General features: G+C 37.1%; 2 protein-coding genes across 2 annotated transcripts; both read left to right on the top strand.

Annotated features, from left to right (window-relative positions):
• The first annotated feature begins 171 nt into the window (after nucleotides 1-171).
• LOC136677507 (rab5 GDP/GTP exchange factor-like) lies at nucleotides 172-12,104 on the top strand. The gene is made up of 9 exons (XM_066655072.1): nucleotides 172-301; nucleotides 3,585-3,779; nucleotides 4,276-4,403; nucleotides 5,011-5,162; nucleotides 5,280-5,349; nucleotides 5,752-5,887; nucleotides 7,444-7,532; nucleotides 7,764-8,020; nucleotides 9,248-12,104. Exons 2-9 carry the CDS (start codon nucleotides 3,622-3,624, stop codon nucleotides 9,635-9,637), a joined length of 1,380 nt encoding a protein of 459 aa, XP_066511169.1. The 5' UTR covers nucleotides 172-301; nucleotides 3,585-3,621; the 3' UTR covers nucleotides 9,638-12,104.
• Nucleotides 12,105-13,051: 947 nt separating this feature from the next.
• Nucleotides 13,052-16,798, top strand: LOC136677059 (26S proteasome non-ATPase regulatory subunit 9-like). The gene is made up of 6 exons (XM_066654438.1): nucleotides 13,052-13,320; nucleotides 14,453-14,555; nucleotides 14,804-14,997; nucleotides 15,449-15,550; nucleotides 15,670-15,758; nucleotides 16,540-16,798. Exons 1-6 carry the CDS (start codon nucleotides 13,192-13,194, stop codon nucleotides 16,565-16,567), a joined length of 645 nt encoding a protein of 214 aa, XP_066510535.1. The 5' UTR covers nucleotides 13,052-13,191; the 3' UTR covers nucleotides 16,568-16,798.
• The last annotated feature ends 732 nt before the right edge of the window (nucleotides 16,799-17,530 follow it).

Raw genomic sequence — 17,530 nt, 5'->3', positions numbered from 1 at the left:
CATTAAATAAATAACTTTATTGTGTATAAAATTTGAAAACAGCTGTCGTGTAGATTAGTATGCTGGGATATTTAGAATTAAGCCTACAAAACATTTGTTTTTGATCGTTGCACTTATTTGCTGAGCTTGTTTACTAAATCCGCAGCTGCAACCTGGCAACCGCGACTACTCCGCTCCAACAGGTGGCGATAGACACTCTGAGCGGAGTGTGTCTCTGCGCTTTGAGAAAAGGAAAGCAACAACTGAATGTTTTTCCCGTTTCACAACAACACCGGCTCACTACCGAGGGAAGTCCCGCCAGGTACTCTCAGCTTTTAAATACTTTTTAAATGAACACAGGCTGTGTTATTACACTCCAAATTATAACGACTGGCCTGTATTTTTGTGTAACTTTAAAACAAGTAAACACGAAGCGTCTGTTAGAGTTGTTTAGCTATATTACAGAGCAAAGTGAACTTAAAAAATATTACAGGAAATACATATTAAATGACTGAAACCGACCAAGAGACGCATGGATTTAAAAAGGAAACCCATGTAACTCAGTTTAATCCGTGTGTCATACCGTGTACTTCGTTTACAGGGGAGTTGGAAACGTTGATGTCGATAACTAACGTCAACGGCGTTGGCTGTTTGTGTTTTGGTGTCATTTTTTTCTCGTTGTTTTCAGTAAAGTTACATTTGCATTTGTCAAATTTGTCTTAACGCTGTAAACACTCAGACGTGATCGTCGGGTTTGGTGTCTTGAGCTGTTTGAGCTCTAAACTGTATAATATGGTTGTAGTCACGAGTTTGTCATGTTCTGGATTCACTAGACTGGTTTTTACAGAGTGCTGCCCTCTCTCGCCTTAAAGCGCCCTATTTAGATGAAAGCTACACACAGACTGAACATATCATGTACACATCTTGTGTCCCCACCATTAGAGCAAGAGTAACTGTAAAGTGTTAAGGTCATCTTCCAGGTCCCCAAATTTAAGTCTTATACGTTGGTGGCATTTTATGTTTCTCACTCATCCAATAATTCCTTTTAGAAATGTAACATCAGACAAAGTAGTTGTTTCTTTAGAGGAAGGAAGGTTTCTGTGTTTGGCACAGTTTAGTCTCTATGTAGAATCATAACATTGAGTAAAAGCCAGATCATTGAAAATATTCAACAAATATTCTACACTTTCTTGACATTCTCTTAAAAAATAAAATAAAAATCAAAAGGTCCCAATTAATTTAACTTAAATTTAATTTAAAGAATTGCTTTTTTTCTTTTTTTTGTTTTGGTTTTCTGTTGACAGTAACAGTATAGCCTCTTAGTCCTGATGTTTGCTACATGGACAAAAGTATATGGACACCACCCTTTTTTTTTTTTTTAAATGGCCTCATTGTGGTTGTAAGTGCCTCCAGACTTCAGGAATGGCTTTATGGAAGGCTAGAATTGACCTAAATATCTTTGTATGCTGTAGCATTAAGATTAGCAATTACAGGAACTAAAAGCTCAAGCTCAGATTCTGAAAAACAGACCCAGAATACTATCACTCCTCCCCCACACTTTAGAGTGGGTATGCATCCATCAAACTACCAGATAGTTATTTGTAGCACCAAAACTGACAATCAGCGTCGCACATAGTGGTCTTAAACCTGTTTGTAGCTTCTGTGTTATGGAAACTTGATTTATGAAGCTCCCAACCCAATGTTCTTGTGATGAGGTTGTTTCCAGAAGGTGCTTGGGACTGAGAAATTCAATAGGGACTATAGATGTTTACTTGCTATGCACTTCAGCATTCAGTGGCCATACACACTGAATTTAATGATCTACAATTTTGTGCCTGGGCAGTTTTTACTACTACAACTACATGATTTTCTTCCACAAATATAGCACTTGCAGTTGACCAGAGAGGAAAGGAGAGGTGGTGGGTGTCAATTCACATTTTTTTTGGTGTCATCTGATGACCATGCACATTTTAAGTCACTGAGGTCTTAAAACTTGTTTACACAGAAGCAGGGCTGGTTCAGGCTAAATAAACTAAACTATTTCCTATAAAAATATTCATCCCTTTGGATATATTCTGCTTTTATTTTTTTAATAAATGGAATCAGGATAAATATAATTTGGCTTTTTTTATTTTTGACAAAAAATAAAAATATATGTACCCTACAATCACAACTAATTTCAGACTGAAAATGGATTTGTACACAGTAATGTCAATAAATAAATATATGATGTAAAATAAGTGATTGTTGTTTAACTGTGTGATTGTGCAAAAAGTCAAGTAAGGGAGGCAACCAAGAAAAAAAATGTAATATTCATGATTTCAGAGCTTAAAGGTTTCTTTCTTAGATTCTGTGGGCACGTCTGATCAATGAATAGACCTTGCTTTTATTCTTGGTTGAGGCTTGTTCATGTCCCTGTATACATGCAGGATCTTGTTCATACTTCTCCAAAGACAGCTCATAGTGATTATCTGAAGTGTCAGGAATGATGGGTACATCTTTAAGCCAACAGTAATCACTCTGCTGAAAACAAAGATGGCCCCTTGCCGTGATTGGCAAAGCCATTCAAACTATCAGAGCACACCACACTGCGTAAGCGCTATGCCATACCATTGGGGCCAAAACATTTTAGAATTGTGTGCCATGTAGACTTACATTGGTCTGTTCTATGTCACGATCAGACAAATCTTGATGTACTGTGACAAACTACTTTAAAGATTTTGGGCACTTTACAGACGTATATTAGACACATTTTGAAAATGCTGTGTAGCTCCTGAATACATTAATGTAGCTGCTTTGTCTTACAAGACCCTGGTGAATAAGAAAATGCAGCACATGAATGATGTTATCACAAGCACCCAAATACACATTTTTAAACCCAAAAATAGTAGATTTTTACTTATTTATTTCTTTATTTTGGTTTGCCATTTTATTCTGTATTGATGTTTTCAATCTGCAATTAAATGATGGAAATAAAAATAAAAGCCAGGAGGTGAATAAATACATTGGTCCAAATGTCTACTTCTGTTTCAGGCCTGAATGATCATTGCAGAAAATTTGGGACCCTATGCAAAATGAGAATCGAATGCAAAACTACATTTAACTGTAAATAGTATAAAGACAAGATTTCAGATGTTTTGAAAAAATGGTGCCTATTTTGAATTTGATGCCAGAAACACTACAAGATTAGGTTAGATTTTTTTTTTTTTATACAACACATACACTAGCAGCTTTAGGATTTTCTGCAGACATTAGCCTGATAATGCTGTTCCATAATTAAATCTCTGGAAGTGAGATGTTGTATTTACTGATTATAATGTTAAGTTGCTATTTCACTAATTTCAGTGTATCTATTTTTTAGAAGAAGCAACTCATGGTACTGACTCACTCACTTACTCACTCACATACTCTGGTTTAGAAAGGCTCCACAAGGGGGTACAATTCATTTCTTCACGTCAATGACGTAGGGTTTTGTTGTTGTTTTTATTTTTTTGAAATGAAGTGTCCTCTTTGGTGAAACATTGAGTATCTGAAAATACCACATGTAGTACAATTGCATGAGTGTGAGTTTGGAGTGTAGTTTTAAAACGATAATTCATCAACAGGTTTGGTGTGCTAGGTGGAGGAGTGGCATCGAGGAGAATGTGGGGTGAGCAGAAAAGGGGAATCCATGTTTCACAGGCTGAGCTTCTCTGTAAAGATGGCTGTGGTTATTATGGCAACCCAGCCTGGCAGGGTTACTGCTCCAAGTGTTGGAGAGAGAGAATCCGCAAGACTGAAACCAACAAACCAGAGAATGGGTAAGGAATGAGAACCTAACATTTTGTAAATTAAAGTAAGTAAATGTTAAAGGAATAGTTCAGTCTAAATTCAAATTTACTCCACTCTTCAAATTTAGACCAGCTCTGGTTTGTGGAGCAATAAGGCTACTGCAGCTAGCAAGTGTTGAAAGTTTTAACATCAACAGTTAACCTCATGCAAATTATATGCATGAATCTTGCCAGACTTGCTTGAGAGTTGTGAAGGAGGGGACTCACGGGTACTCAGGTACTCTGCAAATATTTAAGGCCGTATGATCTGGCTGTGTAATGGATTTTACCAAGTGTTTCATTGGTGAATGTGGCACTGTGTGCCTAGTAAATTTTACATGACAACAGGTTGCATACAGTCTGTAATTTTATGTGTGTGTGGATCTCAAAAACTGGGCTGTGAGTAGAACATTTTAGCTTCTAATAAAGTGTATAATGAGTTTACAACAGGTGTCTGATGACTTGCTTTTTGTTTGATGACCATCAGGCTTCAAGGTGATGGAGGATTTCAGCTTACATTCTCCAAATTTGAGGAGAAGAAAAATGTGGAGAAGGGAAGACGCTCCAGTACGATGAAGCGACTGTTTTGGGGGACACCTTCTCCACCACGGCAGGGTATTTATGATGTGTGATATCTTGATATAAGTTAACTTACTGAGTAGTAGCATCACCCTTTAAGTGCTTTATAACCTGTGGAAATACATACATATATTTCTATGTTGCTGAACATAGTGCACAAATATTTTGTGCTCTCTTTGGGTGGTTAGGACCGCCCTACCACTCACACTCAGAGTGATATGCAAATCTAAGCACACTCTTAGATAGTTAACTTAGTCAAACATTGTCCTGAAAGCATGTTATTCAATGACACGTGCTAGTTTTCACCCTCCCAGCTTAGTAACATCTAATAATTTGGAGAGGCCTAGCTAACCCTTGTTGTAGTAGATAAGTCTAGAGATATATAATGTTGAAATGTTTTAGCCAGTGTAGCTAAAGACTTTTTAATTTTGGCATTAATGCTTTTTCTCAGACAATATATATATATATATATATATGTGTGTGTGTGTGTGTGTGTGTGTATGTGACCTGAGCAATGTATGAGGACTGTGTTACTTTGTTTTTATTGGCTATATACTTTTGTCATATCACCCAGTCATATTTCAGAATATTTTTTCTAGCTATTGGTCAGTAATTGTACCCTATTCTGATATGTCACTGGTAGAGACTTCAGAAGGTCAGGAAGCAGCTCTGAAGGCCTTTCAGAGTCTGGAGCCTGGAGACTTCCCAGGCTTTCTCAAGCTACTGCGAAAGCCGATCTCCCAGCGGCTGCACTCCCGTTGCACAGCCTTCCTGAACACCATTGAGGCCTACCATGTAATTATCTGTTTCCTACCTATATGTTTTCCAGTAACCCATAATTTCCACCTATTGCATTCCTCCACATAACTCCAAAGCCCTTGTGCAGGTCACCATTTTTTTTCTGTATTTCAGGACCTACCTGTTGAAAAGCAGTCAGACTTGGTGCAGGATTTCTACCAGAACATTGCTGTTCACTTTAATGGTGGGTATAAAAAATGTCCATGAATCAGAATGTTTTTATTTTTAAGATTGTATTTGTTTTTATAGCCTATTAATTTTGTCTAGCATTGCATTTTGAACGATGTGTTTACTTGCTACATAATATTTACCAGGGATATTCAGACAGAACAAAGAATATAGTGTTTGTTTTAGTTTGTTATTTATTAATTTATCAATTTAATTCAATAAATATAATGTTCAAAGTTCCATCACATATTTTATATTACTTGATTTATATTTATTTAAGGCAAAAACCCAGCATTTGAATTAATGCCTTTCCAGCATTGAATTTCATTATGAAATGTTTACTGATTCTATGACATGTATGATTTAAAATATTTTTTTATTTTATTTATTTATTTATTTTTTTTGCCTTTACTTTCAGGTCTGCCAGAAGCACAACTTTCACAAATGATGGAACATATTGAGAAGCTGATCATGACACGTCTGCATAAGGTGGTGTTTTGCCATGACAGTTGTGATGATGAACAGAAGGATCTGATACTTCAGCGAAGGATCAAGTGAGATATATTTACCCTTCAGATATTCTCAGAAGGCCGGACAGATTGCTTTAATGCAGGGCAGGGAGATTATTGAGGTTGGGATTCTGGCACAGTTTGGTGATTTTCTTGCTAAAAAACGTGTGCCACTGGTTAAAGGCCCACTTTATTTTTCCTTCTGTGTAATTTTTTGTATACTAAATATAGTAAATATTTTGTAAATAATTATTTTACAAACTCTGTTTAGAAAGAATTAACCAATATGTAAAAGATCTCAATTCAATGAGGACAATGTGTTTTTGATTTGACGCACAATAGCACCCTCTTGTGGAGCAGTCCCTAAATATGAGTATTATGAGAAATACCACCCCTTGGTTACAATTCCGAACAATTAGATGAAAGAAGCCAGTTCAGTGAGGTGCTTTGCCTCTAAAAATCAGTCCATTCTGAACACCCATACAACGTAAATGAGTAGAACTAGTCAGCTGTAGGCAGACCAGATATGTGTAGTATTTTTGAATGTCTGTTTTTGTGACAGAAATTGCTCTTTAGGCCTTGCGCCCGATGATGCCAGGTAGGCTCTGGACCCCCCGCGACCCTAAATTGGATAAGCGGTTACAGATAATGGATGGATGGAAATTGCTCTTTAGTTTCACTTAGTAAACCGCATGCCTTAGGGAATTAAATATTTTACACGTTTAACCATTGTTTATATATAACATCAAAATATTTTATTAAACAACTGAGCAAAACATTTCCTTGATTTGTCCAGGATAGCTTTCTCCAATGTTCAAAATGCATTTGCCTACCTTGTGGTTTGGTCAGAAGGGTGCTTTGACTACCCTCACTTAATTTACCACAGGAACAGGAAACATCTTATAAACATTTAGGAAATTGGTTTGACAATGCTCTGTTGTTCTCTACCTGTAATAATAACTGCAATCCAAGGTTAAGGCCAATATTTAAATATAAAAATCTTTCACTTGTGCTGCCAAAATCGCTCTGGTCCAAATGACTATTCTTCCTCTGATTGATTAGTGTGTTGCAGTGTACAGACTGGCATGTAAAGGTACACCTCAGAAGCTGTTTGTTTATTTATTATTATTGGCCCTCTGTACACACCTGTCCCAACATATGCTGGCTAATGTTAATTTATAAGATGCTTCTGAGACAGACCCTTATTTACAAACTGTAATACAGCTAGTATTTGATAACTATAAAACCTGCTCTTCCTTTTATATTAATCTTAATGTCCCTAAAATAAACACTACTATGGTTCCTCTTCATTTCACACTGCCACTGAACACAGCTGTAACACAAAACAGTACATTTGCAGTCCTTTATTTCAATTTCCAATTTAGAAAATCACATGACATATTTTTAAAGTAAATTAAAGTTTAAATAAAAAAAAATAATAGCAGATTTAATGAAGCTTTCTAGCACGGAAATGAACAAGCCCTTTTGGTCTCTGGCCGTTAGTTTCCCCAACCCCTGCTTTTAGGTCCTGTTTGTTGCTGTTTGCTTTAAAGTCCTGTAGTTTGCTCAGTTTCCTTTTTTTTTGTGGTTTGATCTGCCAGGTCTTTAAATTGGGTCACCCCTCAGATGCTACGCGTCCCGTTCCCCAAAGGTGGAATTGACAGTGACCCGTATTTACCAGCAATCACAGGTTGTTGTCAGTCATATTTAATTGTACTCAAATGCTTTACTTGTTTTGTTCTCTAAAATAATTTTATTTCATAATTCATTCATTAATTACATAATGCTTTCTAATATATGCCATATGTACATTTATTTGTTTATTTATTTGTGTTAAGTCTTGAGATATATATAATTTCCAAAATTTATGAAAGTGTGCTGACACTTAAAAGAAAATACTTTTTAACATTGTGTTCCACAGCCATCATTGAAATGGATGCCAAACGTGCACCTCAGGACAAACTAACGTGCGTGTCCAAGTGCAGTCAGAATGTTTTCCAGGCTCTAGCTTTGACCAATAGCCAGCCAGCCAATGCAGATGACTTCCTGTCAGGTCTGATTTATGTTGTGCTGAGGGCTAACCCACCTCGTCTTCACTCCAACATGAACTATATCACTCGGTTCGGTCTGCCTCACAGCCTGATGGCAGGAGAGACTGGCTACTACTTCACCAACTTGGTAGGTTTCCGTTCAGTACATAGAGTTAAGCATAAAATGATTAATTCCCATGACGTATTATGATTTTTAGTGAACTTTTATTTTATCTGTATGTTACTTCTTGCTAATAAACATTGCATTTTGGCCAGTTCCACTGAATTTAGCACACTGCAATATCTGAAACACTGAAAATAAATCAATGTATAAATAGTTTTCTCTAGCTTGTATATTTATTTTGCCACTGCTTCATTTTCCTGTATTACTAGCACTTGCCAATACAATATGAATGTACAGGGTGGGCCATTTATATGGATACACCTTAATAAAATGGGAATGGTTGGCAATATTAACTTCCTGTTTGTGGCATTAGTATATGGGAGGGGGAAATTTTTCAAGAGGGTTGCGGTGGGTCCGAAGCCTACCCGGAATCACTGGGCCCAAAGGAAGAAAAACACCCTAGAGGGGGCACTTGGTCATATGCCTTCTTTAAATCTGCAAAACACATAGGGTTAAGTAGCAAACTCCTATGCCCCCTCAGTTAGGTGAAGAACCTGGGCATAGGCTTTCCTAAGGAGACTGATGTATGTGATACCCTGATAATTGCCACTCAGTTTTTTTTTTAAATATGGGAACTGCCAGCCCAGTCTGCCAATCCAAAGGCATTGTTCCCAATAGCCATGCAATATTACAGATATTATCACTCAAGACAGCCCCCAATATCGAGGAACTTCAAAAATTCCAGGTGAATCTCAACCAATACAGGGGGCTTACAACTGTAGAGCTTTCCAAATATCTCAGTAACTTTCACCAAAGAAATGGAATCTGAATAAGGGGCATATCCCTTAGGCTTATAATATCCACAAAGTGCTTCTTCCAATGACCAACAATACCCTTACTTGATTTCATATTTTTACCATGCTTGCTGAGCAGAGCTGGAAGTGTTCCCCTGGCCCATTCCCCTCCAGAACATTCCAGAACATTTTGAGGCTGCCCATAAATCAATCTTCATGGCCACTCCAAATGTCTAAAAACTCCCATGCTCTAGGTTTAGCTTCTGAATCTTCCAAAGCTGTGGTCTTGTAAACCTTTCCTATATTTCGAATATAATATTGCATATAAAATGAAAATTACTAAGGCCATGAGTTCACCCAACATAGCTTAACAAAGATTTTACAAGATTTACGTCTTGAATTATGTCTTTGTATTATTTCTGTTATCTGTCAACTCTTCATTCTGTGTTTTCTTTAGTCATGTACAGTGGCCTTCATTGAGAAACTAGACGGCCCAGCGCTTAACCTCACTCCTGAGGAGTTCAACAGTTACATGAATGGACACAGAGCACCCCCCAGGCCCTTAGAGAGTGAAGGCCAGAGAAAGGCCCGGGAAAACCAAGAGCAGATGGAGGACCTGCAGAAGCGTCAAGAGAATGTGAACCAAGGAGTACAAGCGTTTCAGGAGCAGCTGGAGCAGTGGGTACGGTCTGTGCAGGAAAAAATGGATGAAATTGCAGCCCAGTCTCAGCTGCTTGAGAACCGCTTGTCATTGGAAAAGTCTGCAGCCATTGCCAGAGATCAGTCAGTTTTGGTGCTCAGAGACAATGCCTCCAATGAAACTGATCCTGGAGAAACAGAGTGTTGAGAATATGTTTAAGGAAACGGTATCATCCTAGACATTTGCTCATATGCTGCATCTACACTGCTGGGTAAAACACCCTATATGCTGTTTGGGGCCTGGTTTAAACCTAGTCGTAATTGCCGTTCAAGTGGTTTCATAAATACTGTACTGGGGGGGAAAAAATAGAAAATTTAATATATGAAAATAATAAAATATAAGCAAGCCAGAGATTTTATTAAAAAAAGTATGAAACTACAGCTGCTAAAACCATAGTTTTAAGTATATCAATATTTAATAATATCTGCTTTTGTACAGAGCCCTTCTGGTAGCAAAATAAAATGTAGGCATACAAATCACTTAGTGTGTGGGGAAAGTTTTGTTTTTTTTAATACTTGGGAACAAGTTCTGTTTCCCATACATTATATATTAAGTAATTCCCACACATTTCATCTGCACGCTTTAACTTTATTACGAAAGGTGTCACTAGCAGAACTCTACACCATTTGTCTTCCCAGAGGGTTTTTGTTATCCATGTCATTAATCAGTGTGAAACCTGTGTGAGACCTGTGAAAACAGCACACATGCTACTAAGCAAACTACCCTAATGAACACTAGTCCCATCCATGAAACAAAGTTTACAAACGTATTGCAGGTTCAGTAAACACATTATCTATAGAAAAATAATAGAAAATATCCCCAAAAATAAGTGTAAAATCAAAAAAAAAAAGCTTCAGTGATGCAAGACCTATGAGCTCAGTGTAATACCTGTTGTGTATTTGGCATGATTCTTTCAAGAGATTATTACAGCCTGAGGTATTCATTTTTCTGATTAACACTGAATGACTTAAGAATGATGTAAACACTGCACAACCTTCAAGTTTGGGCCATGATTAGTGTTATTGTGAACACACATCACATCGCCCATGTCAGGTTACGTCTGCATGTTCAGTGTCTCAGGTTTTTTGTGGCATGGTTATAATGGACACAAAGTAACATCCACCTTATTTAATGTGGATTAAAACCGCTCAATACTCCATCAAAATGTCCAAGTGTTTAAAGGCTTTATTAAGCATAACAGTGAAGTAAATTAGGACTTGCAGTCATTATACATTACGTCAGGTACACGAGTTGTTTTAGAACATATATATGTGTATGTATGTATATGCCACATATGTAATATTATATTACTTAAATATCCATTTTAAAATCTAATAATAAAAGTAAGTTTAACCTGCAGTGTATATGCAGCCTTATGAAAAGCTTTTGTTGGTTCCGGTGTATTGAAGGGTAGACCTATACAGAACTGGTGATTGTTGTACTACATGCATACGTATTCAGGTTTTATATGTTTAAAATATCAGTAGTGTATAAGCAGGTACTAACAGTTTACTGTAGTATTTTGTTTTGTTATACATGATGTAATATACACTCTATATATTCTTGATTTATTTTGTTTTCTTTAACGTCATAATTCGCCTCACAAGCTGTCACTTAAATGTTCCTAAGGAATATTCTTGTAATAGCTATTAGAAACTGTTAACATTATGACCACCTGTCAATAGCGTATTAGACAGGTGGCCATAATGTTTGACTCATGAGTGTATGTTTTATTTTCTCAGTGGTGTTAAATTGGGTTCCACCTGAGACACAGCAAAATACCTTTCCACTTCAAGCAGTGAAATCAACTCTGTCTTTTATTATAGTTGATGAGTTGTCTTAAGGTTTGTTTTGATGAGGAAAGACACTAAAGTTTGAAGTGTTCTTGCCTGGAAGGAACCCATTTTAACTCTCCTGATCCATGTGTAATTGAAATTTCCCTTAAGGAAAGTTTTTGATCAGGGTGCACAGCCATAGTGTCCAGCACATTTTGGTAGTTACCTTACACAAATCCACCCAGTAAAGCTGGTCAGTAATAGAAACAGCTGTCTGAACTTAAACTGTGCATCCCTGCTTTAGATCATGATTATTGCTATCTTTTTTTCAGTGATTGAATGATATTTTTCCTATAAACCAGGTGTGAAACCAGGCTTCCTCCTAGCCACAGCTCTGAAAATATTAACGTTTGTCTTCTTCTGATGTCTTGAATTTGTTTTATGAAGATCCTGCTATTTTGCTGATGAGTTGATGGTTTTTGTAAAGAGGCAGATGACTAAACTGTATGGTGCTAAGGCCCAGACACAGCTCGTTTTTAAACCTCTGCTGTAAGCAGTGCTGAAGTTTTGGATGATTTTGCACAGTGCTATTGTATTAATTAGGAAACCAATTGCACTTTCAGAGGTTTCAGCTCCACCTGTTGGGCTGGACATTATTTCCTATAGGAGCGCTATAATTCCAGTGTCTCAGGGTGACAGTGGCCCACACTTTTAAATGTGACAAGTCTGAAAAATGTCTATGCAGCAAGTTACTTTTGTTTACATGTTTAAGCGACACCTTGTCAGATAAATATATCTGGTTAATATGAAAACTGTTCTTAGTTTCTAATAAAAATCAACAGAACATTCCTCCAATTTGTTTCTTTGAGCAAGGAAAGCTTAAGTATTTCTAGTCAAGTCTAGTATTGGCACCTTTCGTGAAAATTAAGAAAAACAAATACATTTATTAAATCATGCACACAGTGAATTGTAGTTCTACTTAAACAACTTGGTGAGCTGCATATTTCAGTTATATTGTGGACTGTAAGAAAATTTTTTTGGAAACAATGTAATGAGCTGTATTCAGGAAGTGCTCATTCACATGTTTGGTTTATTAACTTTGGAAGGAATGCTGAAGATACTGGTAAGATGAATTGATTAATTATTTTGTAAAATATTTTATAAAAATAGGGCGGCACGGTGGCGCAGCAGGTAGTGTCACACAGCTCCAGGGACCTGGAGGTTGTGGGTTCGATTCCCGCTCCGGGTGACTGTCTGTGAGGAGTGTGGTGTGTTCTCCCTGTGTCTGCGTGGGTTTCCTCCGGGTGACTGTCTGCGAGGAGTGTGGTGTGTTCTCCCTGTGTCTGCGTGGGTTTCCTCCGGGTGCTCCGGTATCCTCCCACAGTCCAAAAACACATGTTGGTAGGTGGATTGGCGACTCAAAAGTGTCCGTGAGTGAATGTGTCTGTATTGCCCTGTGAAGGACTGGCGCCCCCTCCAGGGTGTATTCCAGCCTTGCGCCCAATGATTCCGGGTAGGCTCTGGACCCACCGCGACCCTGAATTGGATAAGCGGTTACAGATAATGAATGAATGAATTTTATAAAAATAGCTTACACTTGCCTGTCTATATAAAAATGGCCTACTCTAGGTTCATTGACTGAGGACCACAATAGCACAATCATTTGTTTCACCAGTGACTTTACATAATGAAATAAACGTTACACAGAGTGGCGTGGGTGATTCTGTACTGAATCCTGTTACATGACACCTGCTCTATGGGGGCTCTACGTTTTTGGTGATAAATACGACCTAAAGCACCTTTGATGTTAACACACTGAAGGCGCTGATATAAACGTCCCATTATTAAAAATGAGAAAAGCGTTACGCAGATATTAGTTTTGTGCCTTTCTGCCAACCATACTTGTAGTTTCTGGAGCAGTCAGCCATGAAAATGACAGAAGACAGAAACAACAATGATAGTCCTACAATTACAGTGGAGGACGTGCAGCGTCTGGTTAAAAAGAAAGATGAAATTGAAGAGCAGATTAAAGCGTACTACGAGGTGTTGGAGGATGTAAGTTTATACCGGGGTCCTGTCTTAGAAACGTCGTCCTATTTAGCTAGATGCGCTAATCAAGCTAGTAGCCGTGTGCTAGCTCAAGCAGTGATGTTCTGTTTGGCCTGTTGACATTTTTCTCCCGAACTACAACTTTCTGTAAATCAAGACTCTGCTTGATGATGATAATATGTATTCTATCCAGCTACAGACTGTAAAAGTGTAGCCTTTTAGCATGTAGCTAGCTAACCACCAGTCACTGCCCACGGTGTTAAGTCGGTTTCATAAAGTCCACAGCCACTGAGAAAATAAGAGCACAGAAATAAAACATATGGGTAACGAAGTCTTGTAAATAACTTAATCTTGTGAGTATGGACCACAGTGTAATTGGTTTTATATTCAGCATTCGACAAATTCGCACTTCTGGTGTCAAGGCTTTCTTATAATTCTGCTCACAGTGGTATGTATCCACACTTTAGTTATTGATTTTCTTTTATTTAATTAATATTAAACACTAAAGTGTATTCAGAGTTGCTAACTGTTAGTCATGATTATCTAGACAATCCTTAATGCACTGGATGTAGAGTTTCGGGCCCTATATTAAAGATATTGAGATTTTGAAGTTCAGCACAAAACTTCATAAGGACGTGCAATTTGACGACGGTCCCTTATTTTGAACGTGTAGATGCGTTTCTTGGACTGTTTAGTTGTATTAACGCTCACAGCGAATTAAACAGATGTATGTGCAACAAAACAGTGCTGTGTCTGATCCACTTAAACTTGTTTGGAACTCATTAACACCTCACCACCACATCAGTGTCACTGCTGCACTAAGAATTATACACCATTCAAATCATACCTTCTCTGTGGTGGTCCTATGGGACCGCTGAGGAACAGATTAGAAGATGCTAATACAATATTTAGAGCAACACAGAATGTGACTGTATTGTTATTTAATAAGATATATTAATAAAGGTCTCATAATTATGTTTTAGCATGTCATAAAAATGCTGAGAATGTTTCTTACAATTATGAACATGACTTATACATCTAACTTTCTATGATGGTTTTATGGGGGTCTGTGTTTCACTGTAATTGTATCTGCACAGCTGAATTAACATTTACCTGCATTGCATTTGTGTACCTTCAGCAAGGAGATGTGGGGATGCATGCTCCTCTAGTTGATGTTGAAGGCTATCCTCGAGCAGATGTAGATCTGGTCCAGATTCGGACCGCAAGACACAGTATCTCATGTAGGTAACTAAACATGTCCAAAAACATAAAAAAAAATGCAAATGCTCATTACTTTATCAAGAACACTTCAGTGGTCAGTGATAGTAGCGAGTATTATGATATTATAAGAAAGTTCAATAATGCATGCACCCTTAATTTGGCCTGGATAATGTTGCCATGCAGTAAAGCATGAACATTCCCATACCAAAACTTGGTGTAGTCTATGATAGTCAAAATAATCAAATTGAATGAAGTGTTTTGTTGCCAGGTTTGCAGAATGATCATAAAGCTATCATGGTGGAGATTGAGGAGGCTCTTCATAAGCTGCATGCACGGGAGAGGGCTAAGCGTGAGCAGGATCAAGCCGAAGCCCAAGTGGAGAGAATGGAGCAGGAGGCATCTTTGCCACCACCGTTTGCTCGGGTAGATGCTGTGACGCAGGGCTCCCCTGCTTATCAGGCGGTGAGGTTAAATTCCTTGTAGACTTTTTAAAGCATAAATGAAGGGAAATGATTTCTCATTCTTTTTTTGGGGGGTGGGGGGGCACAATTATGTCATGTAGATGTCATTCAGAGGGCTTACATCTGACATGGTTAGTTGAAGCAGAACTTAACAGCTTACAGAATCACAATGCCTACATCACAAATATAGACATGTTATATACACACCAAGAAAATCTAATAATTTTCTAAAAGGTGTCTTGTAGGGGCTTTAAACCTTTTGAATTCTGCAGGTTGAATGTCCTGGTACAGAGCATTTCACATCAATTGACTCTAAATGGTGGTCTTAACTCAACAAAGTGTTTGAAAATCATTGATATACTCCTTTATACCCTTTGACAGGTTTAGACCTATTTAGCATAAATTGATAATTCAGGTTTATATTTTTTATAAATGTTTCCTTTTGTCCCCAGGGCTTGCACATGGGTGATGAGATCATTCAGTTTGGTTCTGTCAACACAAGCAATTTCCAGAACCTGCAAAACATTGCTTCTGTGGTCCAACACAGTGAGGGGGTATGTCACAAATAAAGAAGAGATGTTTCAAAATTATATTTACTTTTTAAATGTTCAAGAACCAGTGAACATCCCTTTTGCTGTATATTTTGCACATGTATTTTTCTGCCTCCCTTTAGAAATCTGTAAGTATTGCAGTGGTTCGGAATGGACAGAGTGTGCATCTTAGCCTGACTCCACAGCGCTGGTCTGGAAGAGGTCTACTGGGGTAATTTTTTTTAAATTGTCATAATCAATGAGGGGCGACTCAAATGCGTCCGTAGGTGTGAGTGTATGTTTTGCCCTGGACTGTTTTCCCGCCTTGCGCCCAGTGATTCCGGAGTATTGTTCCACTTGACCGCGGCCCTAAACTGGATAAACGGTTGCAGATAATGAACGAATGAATAATCAATGAGCCAGGGTTAACTAAAAGTGTCTTAAACTAGTATTATTATATATCATGTTGTTACAGCATTCTCTAGCACAGCATTACACCACATCATTTGAATAGAATTCACAGTTTGATAGTTTTTCCAAAATTTCTCTCATCAAAGTTCTCTCACCTAAAAGATGTGTCATCTAAAAGACGCCATTCAATTGAAGAATGATTACAGGATGCAGAACACCTAGAGATTTCAAACAAGCCAAACTGAGCCGATGTGTGGTTTGGTGATTTTTCTCATCTGTTAATTGTAATGTTTGAATCACCCATTCCCTTCAACAGTAATATAATCTGTTAACAGGTATTGCATTGCTATGGATGCAGTAATACTGTCAGATTTCAAGCTGAAACAGTAGCTGTCTGCCTGCAGGGATACCTTTTCCAGCATGTGTAGTTAATATTTAAAATTTTCTAAATGTTCTTCATAGCTTTGTTTTGTTTTGTTTACAGTACTTTTAAGTCAAGCCTTTTAAAATTGCATAAGTGCATAAAATTATTATAAATATGTGTTGAATCTTAGTTTCCATTTTTTTATATATGTAATTTTTTTGTTTGTCTTCTCCAACAGGTGCAATATAGTTCCAATTCGCAGATGATTGTAATTAAAACACTGAGGGGTAATTCAGACCAAAGGCTCATCATTTTTGTCACTGGGTGATTGAAAACATTCTGAATTTTTTCAGCTTGGTGTGTTTAGATGGATTTATGTTCATATTAATAATTGCTGTGATCGTTGTACATTTTAGCCCAACACTATCATTTGTATTTATCATATTAGTGACATGAAAATAAAATCCATAAATTGCTCAAGTGCCAACATTCACAACATTGGATTGTTAATAAATATTTAAACATTCAGGTGTTGTCTTCATTAATTTTGCATCAATTCATAATAGAGTCTTATCAAAAATTATAGGCTCTACAATTATTTCTCTACAGTGATCTACAAACAACAACAATATATATATATTTATATATGCTGGTATATTACTTTAATAAATAATAAAGTAAAATTATGGGAAATGTTTGTTTGGTTGATAGTTTTCTTCAGGACCTGTAACAACTTGCCTGAACCTTCTCAGCATAAATATAATTTTAAAAATATGTATTAGGCCAAAACCTTGCAAAATATTAAAAGTATCATAAAGCAGTGTCTCAGGCATCAGACTGCTTTGTGTATGCCATATTATATGGTAACTTTTTGTGATGTGGCTTTTAGAGGCATTGAGTTATTCGTATGGTAATATGCAATTGTGGTTGCTTATTGCTCAGTAAGCAGCAATAAGTTCAGTAGCTTATACTTAGATGTCATTGGTGGTGGCCTCTCTAGTGATTTCTTTCCCAATATTCTGAAATAAAGGACCAAGTTGGGTAGATGATGTGTACTTACGCTATATTAAAGCCCAACTATACATATTCATTTAAATACATTATTTTCTTGAAATTTTGACAATGTATACAAACAATAAGTGTTCAAATCAATTTAAAGTATTTTTATTAATATATGTAGCCTATATTGTATAGTGTGGCAGTTAAAAACTAGTGATACATAAAGTATA

Source organism: Hoplias malabaricus, chromosome X2 (assembly GCF_029633855.1).
Source record: "Hoplias malabaricus isolate fHopMal1 chromosome X2, fHopMal1.hap1, whole genome shotgun sequence".
Taxonomy (NCBI): domain Eukaryota; kingdom Metazoa; phylum Chordata; class Actinopteri; order Characiformes; family Erythrinidae; genus Hoplias; species Hoplias malabaricus.
Note: the sequence above shows the minus strand (reverse complement) of the source record. Positions and strands in the feature narration are given on the sequence as shown.

Coding starts and splice junctions, on each gene's coding strand:
- LOC136677507 (XM_066655072.1), top strand. CDS start 3,622: ATGTGGGGTGAGCAGAAAAGGGGAATCCATGTTTCACAGGCTGAGCTT. Junction 4,404..5,010: donor ACCTTCTCCACCACGGCAGG/GTATTTATGATG, acceptor TGTCACTGGTAG/AGACTTCAGAAGGTCAGGAA. Junction 5,163..5,279: donor ACACCATTGAGGCCTACCAT/GTAATTATCTGT, acceptor TCTGTATTTCAG/GACCTACCTGTTGAAAAGCA.
- LOC136677059 (XM_066654438.1), top strand. CDS start 13,192: ATGAAAATGACAGAAGACAGAAACAACAATGATAGTCCTACAATTACA. Junction 13,321..14,452: donor ACTACGAGGTGTTGGAGGAT/GTAAGTTTATAC, acceptor GTGTACCTTCAG/CAAGGAGATGTGGGGATGCA. Junction 15,551..15,669: donor TGGTCCAACACAGTGAGGGG/GTATGTCACAAA, acceptor GCCTCCCTTTAG/AAATCTGTAAGTATTGCAGT.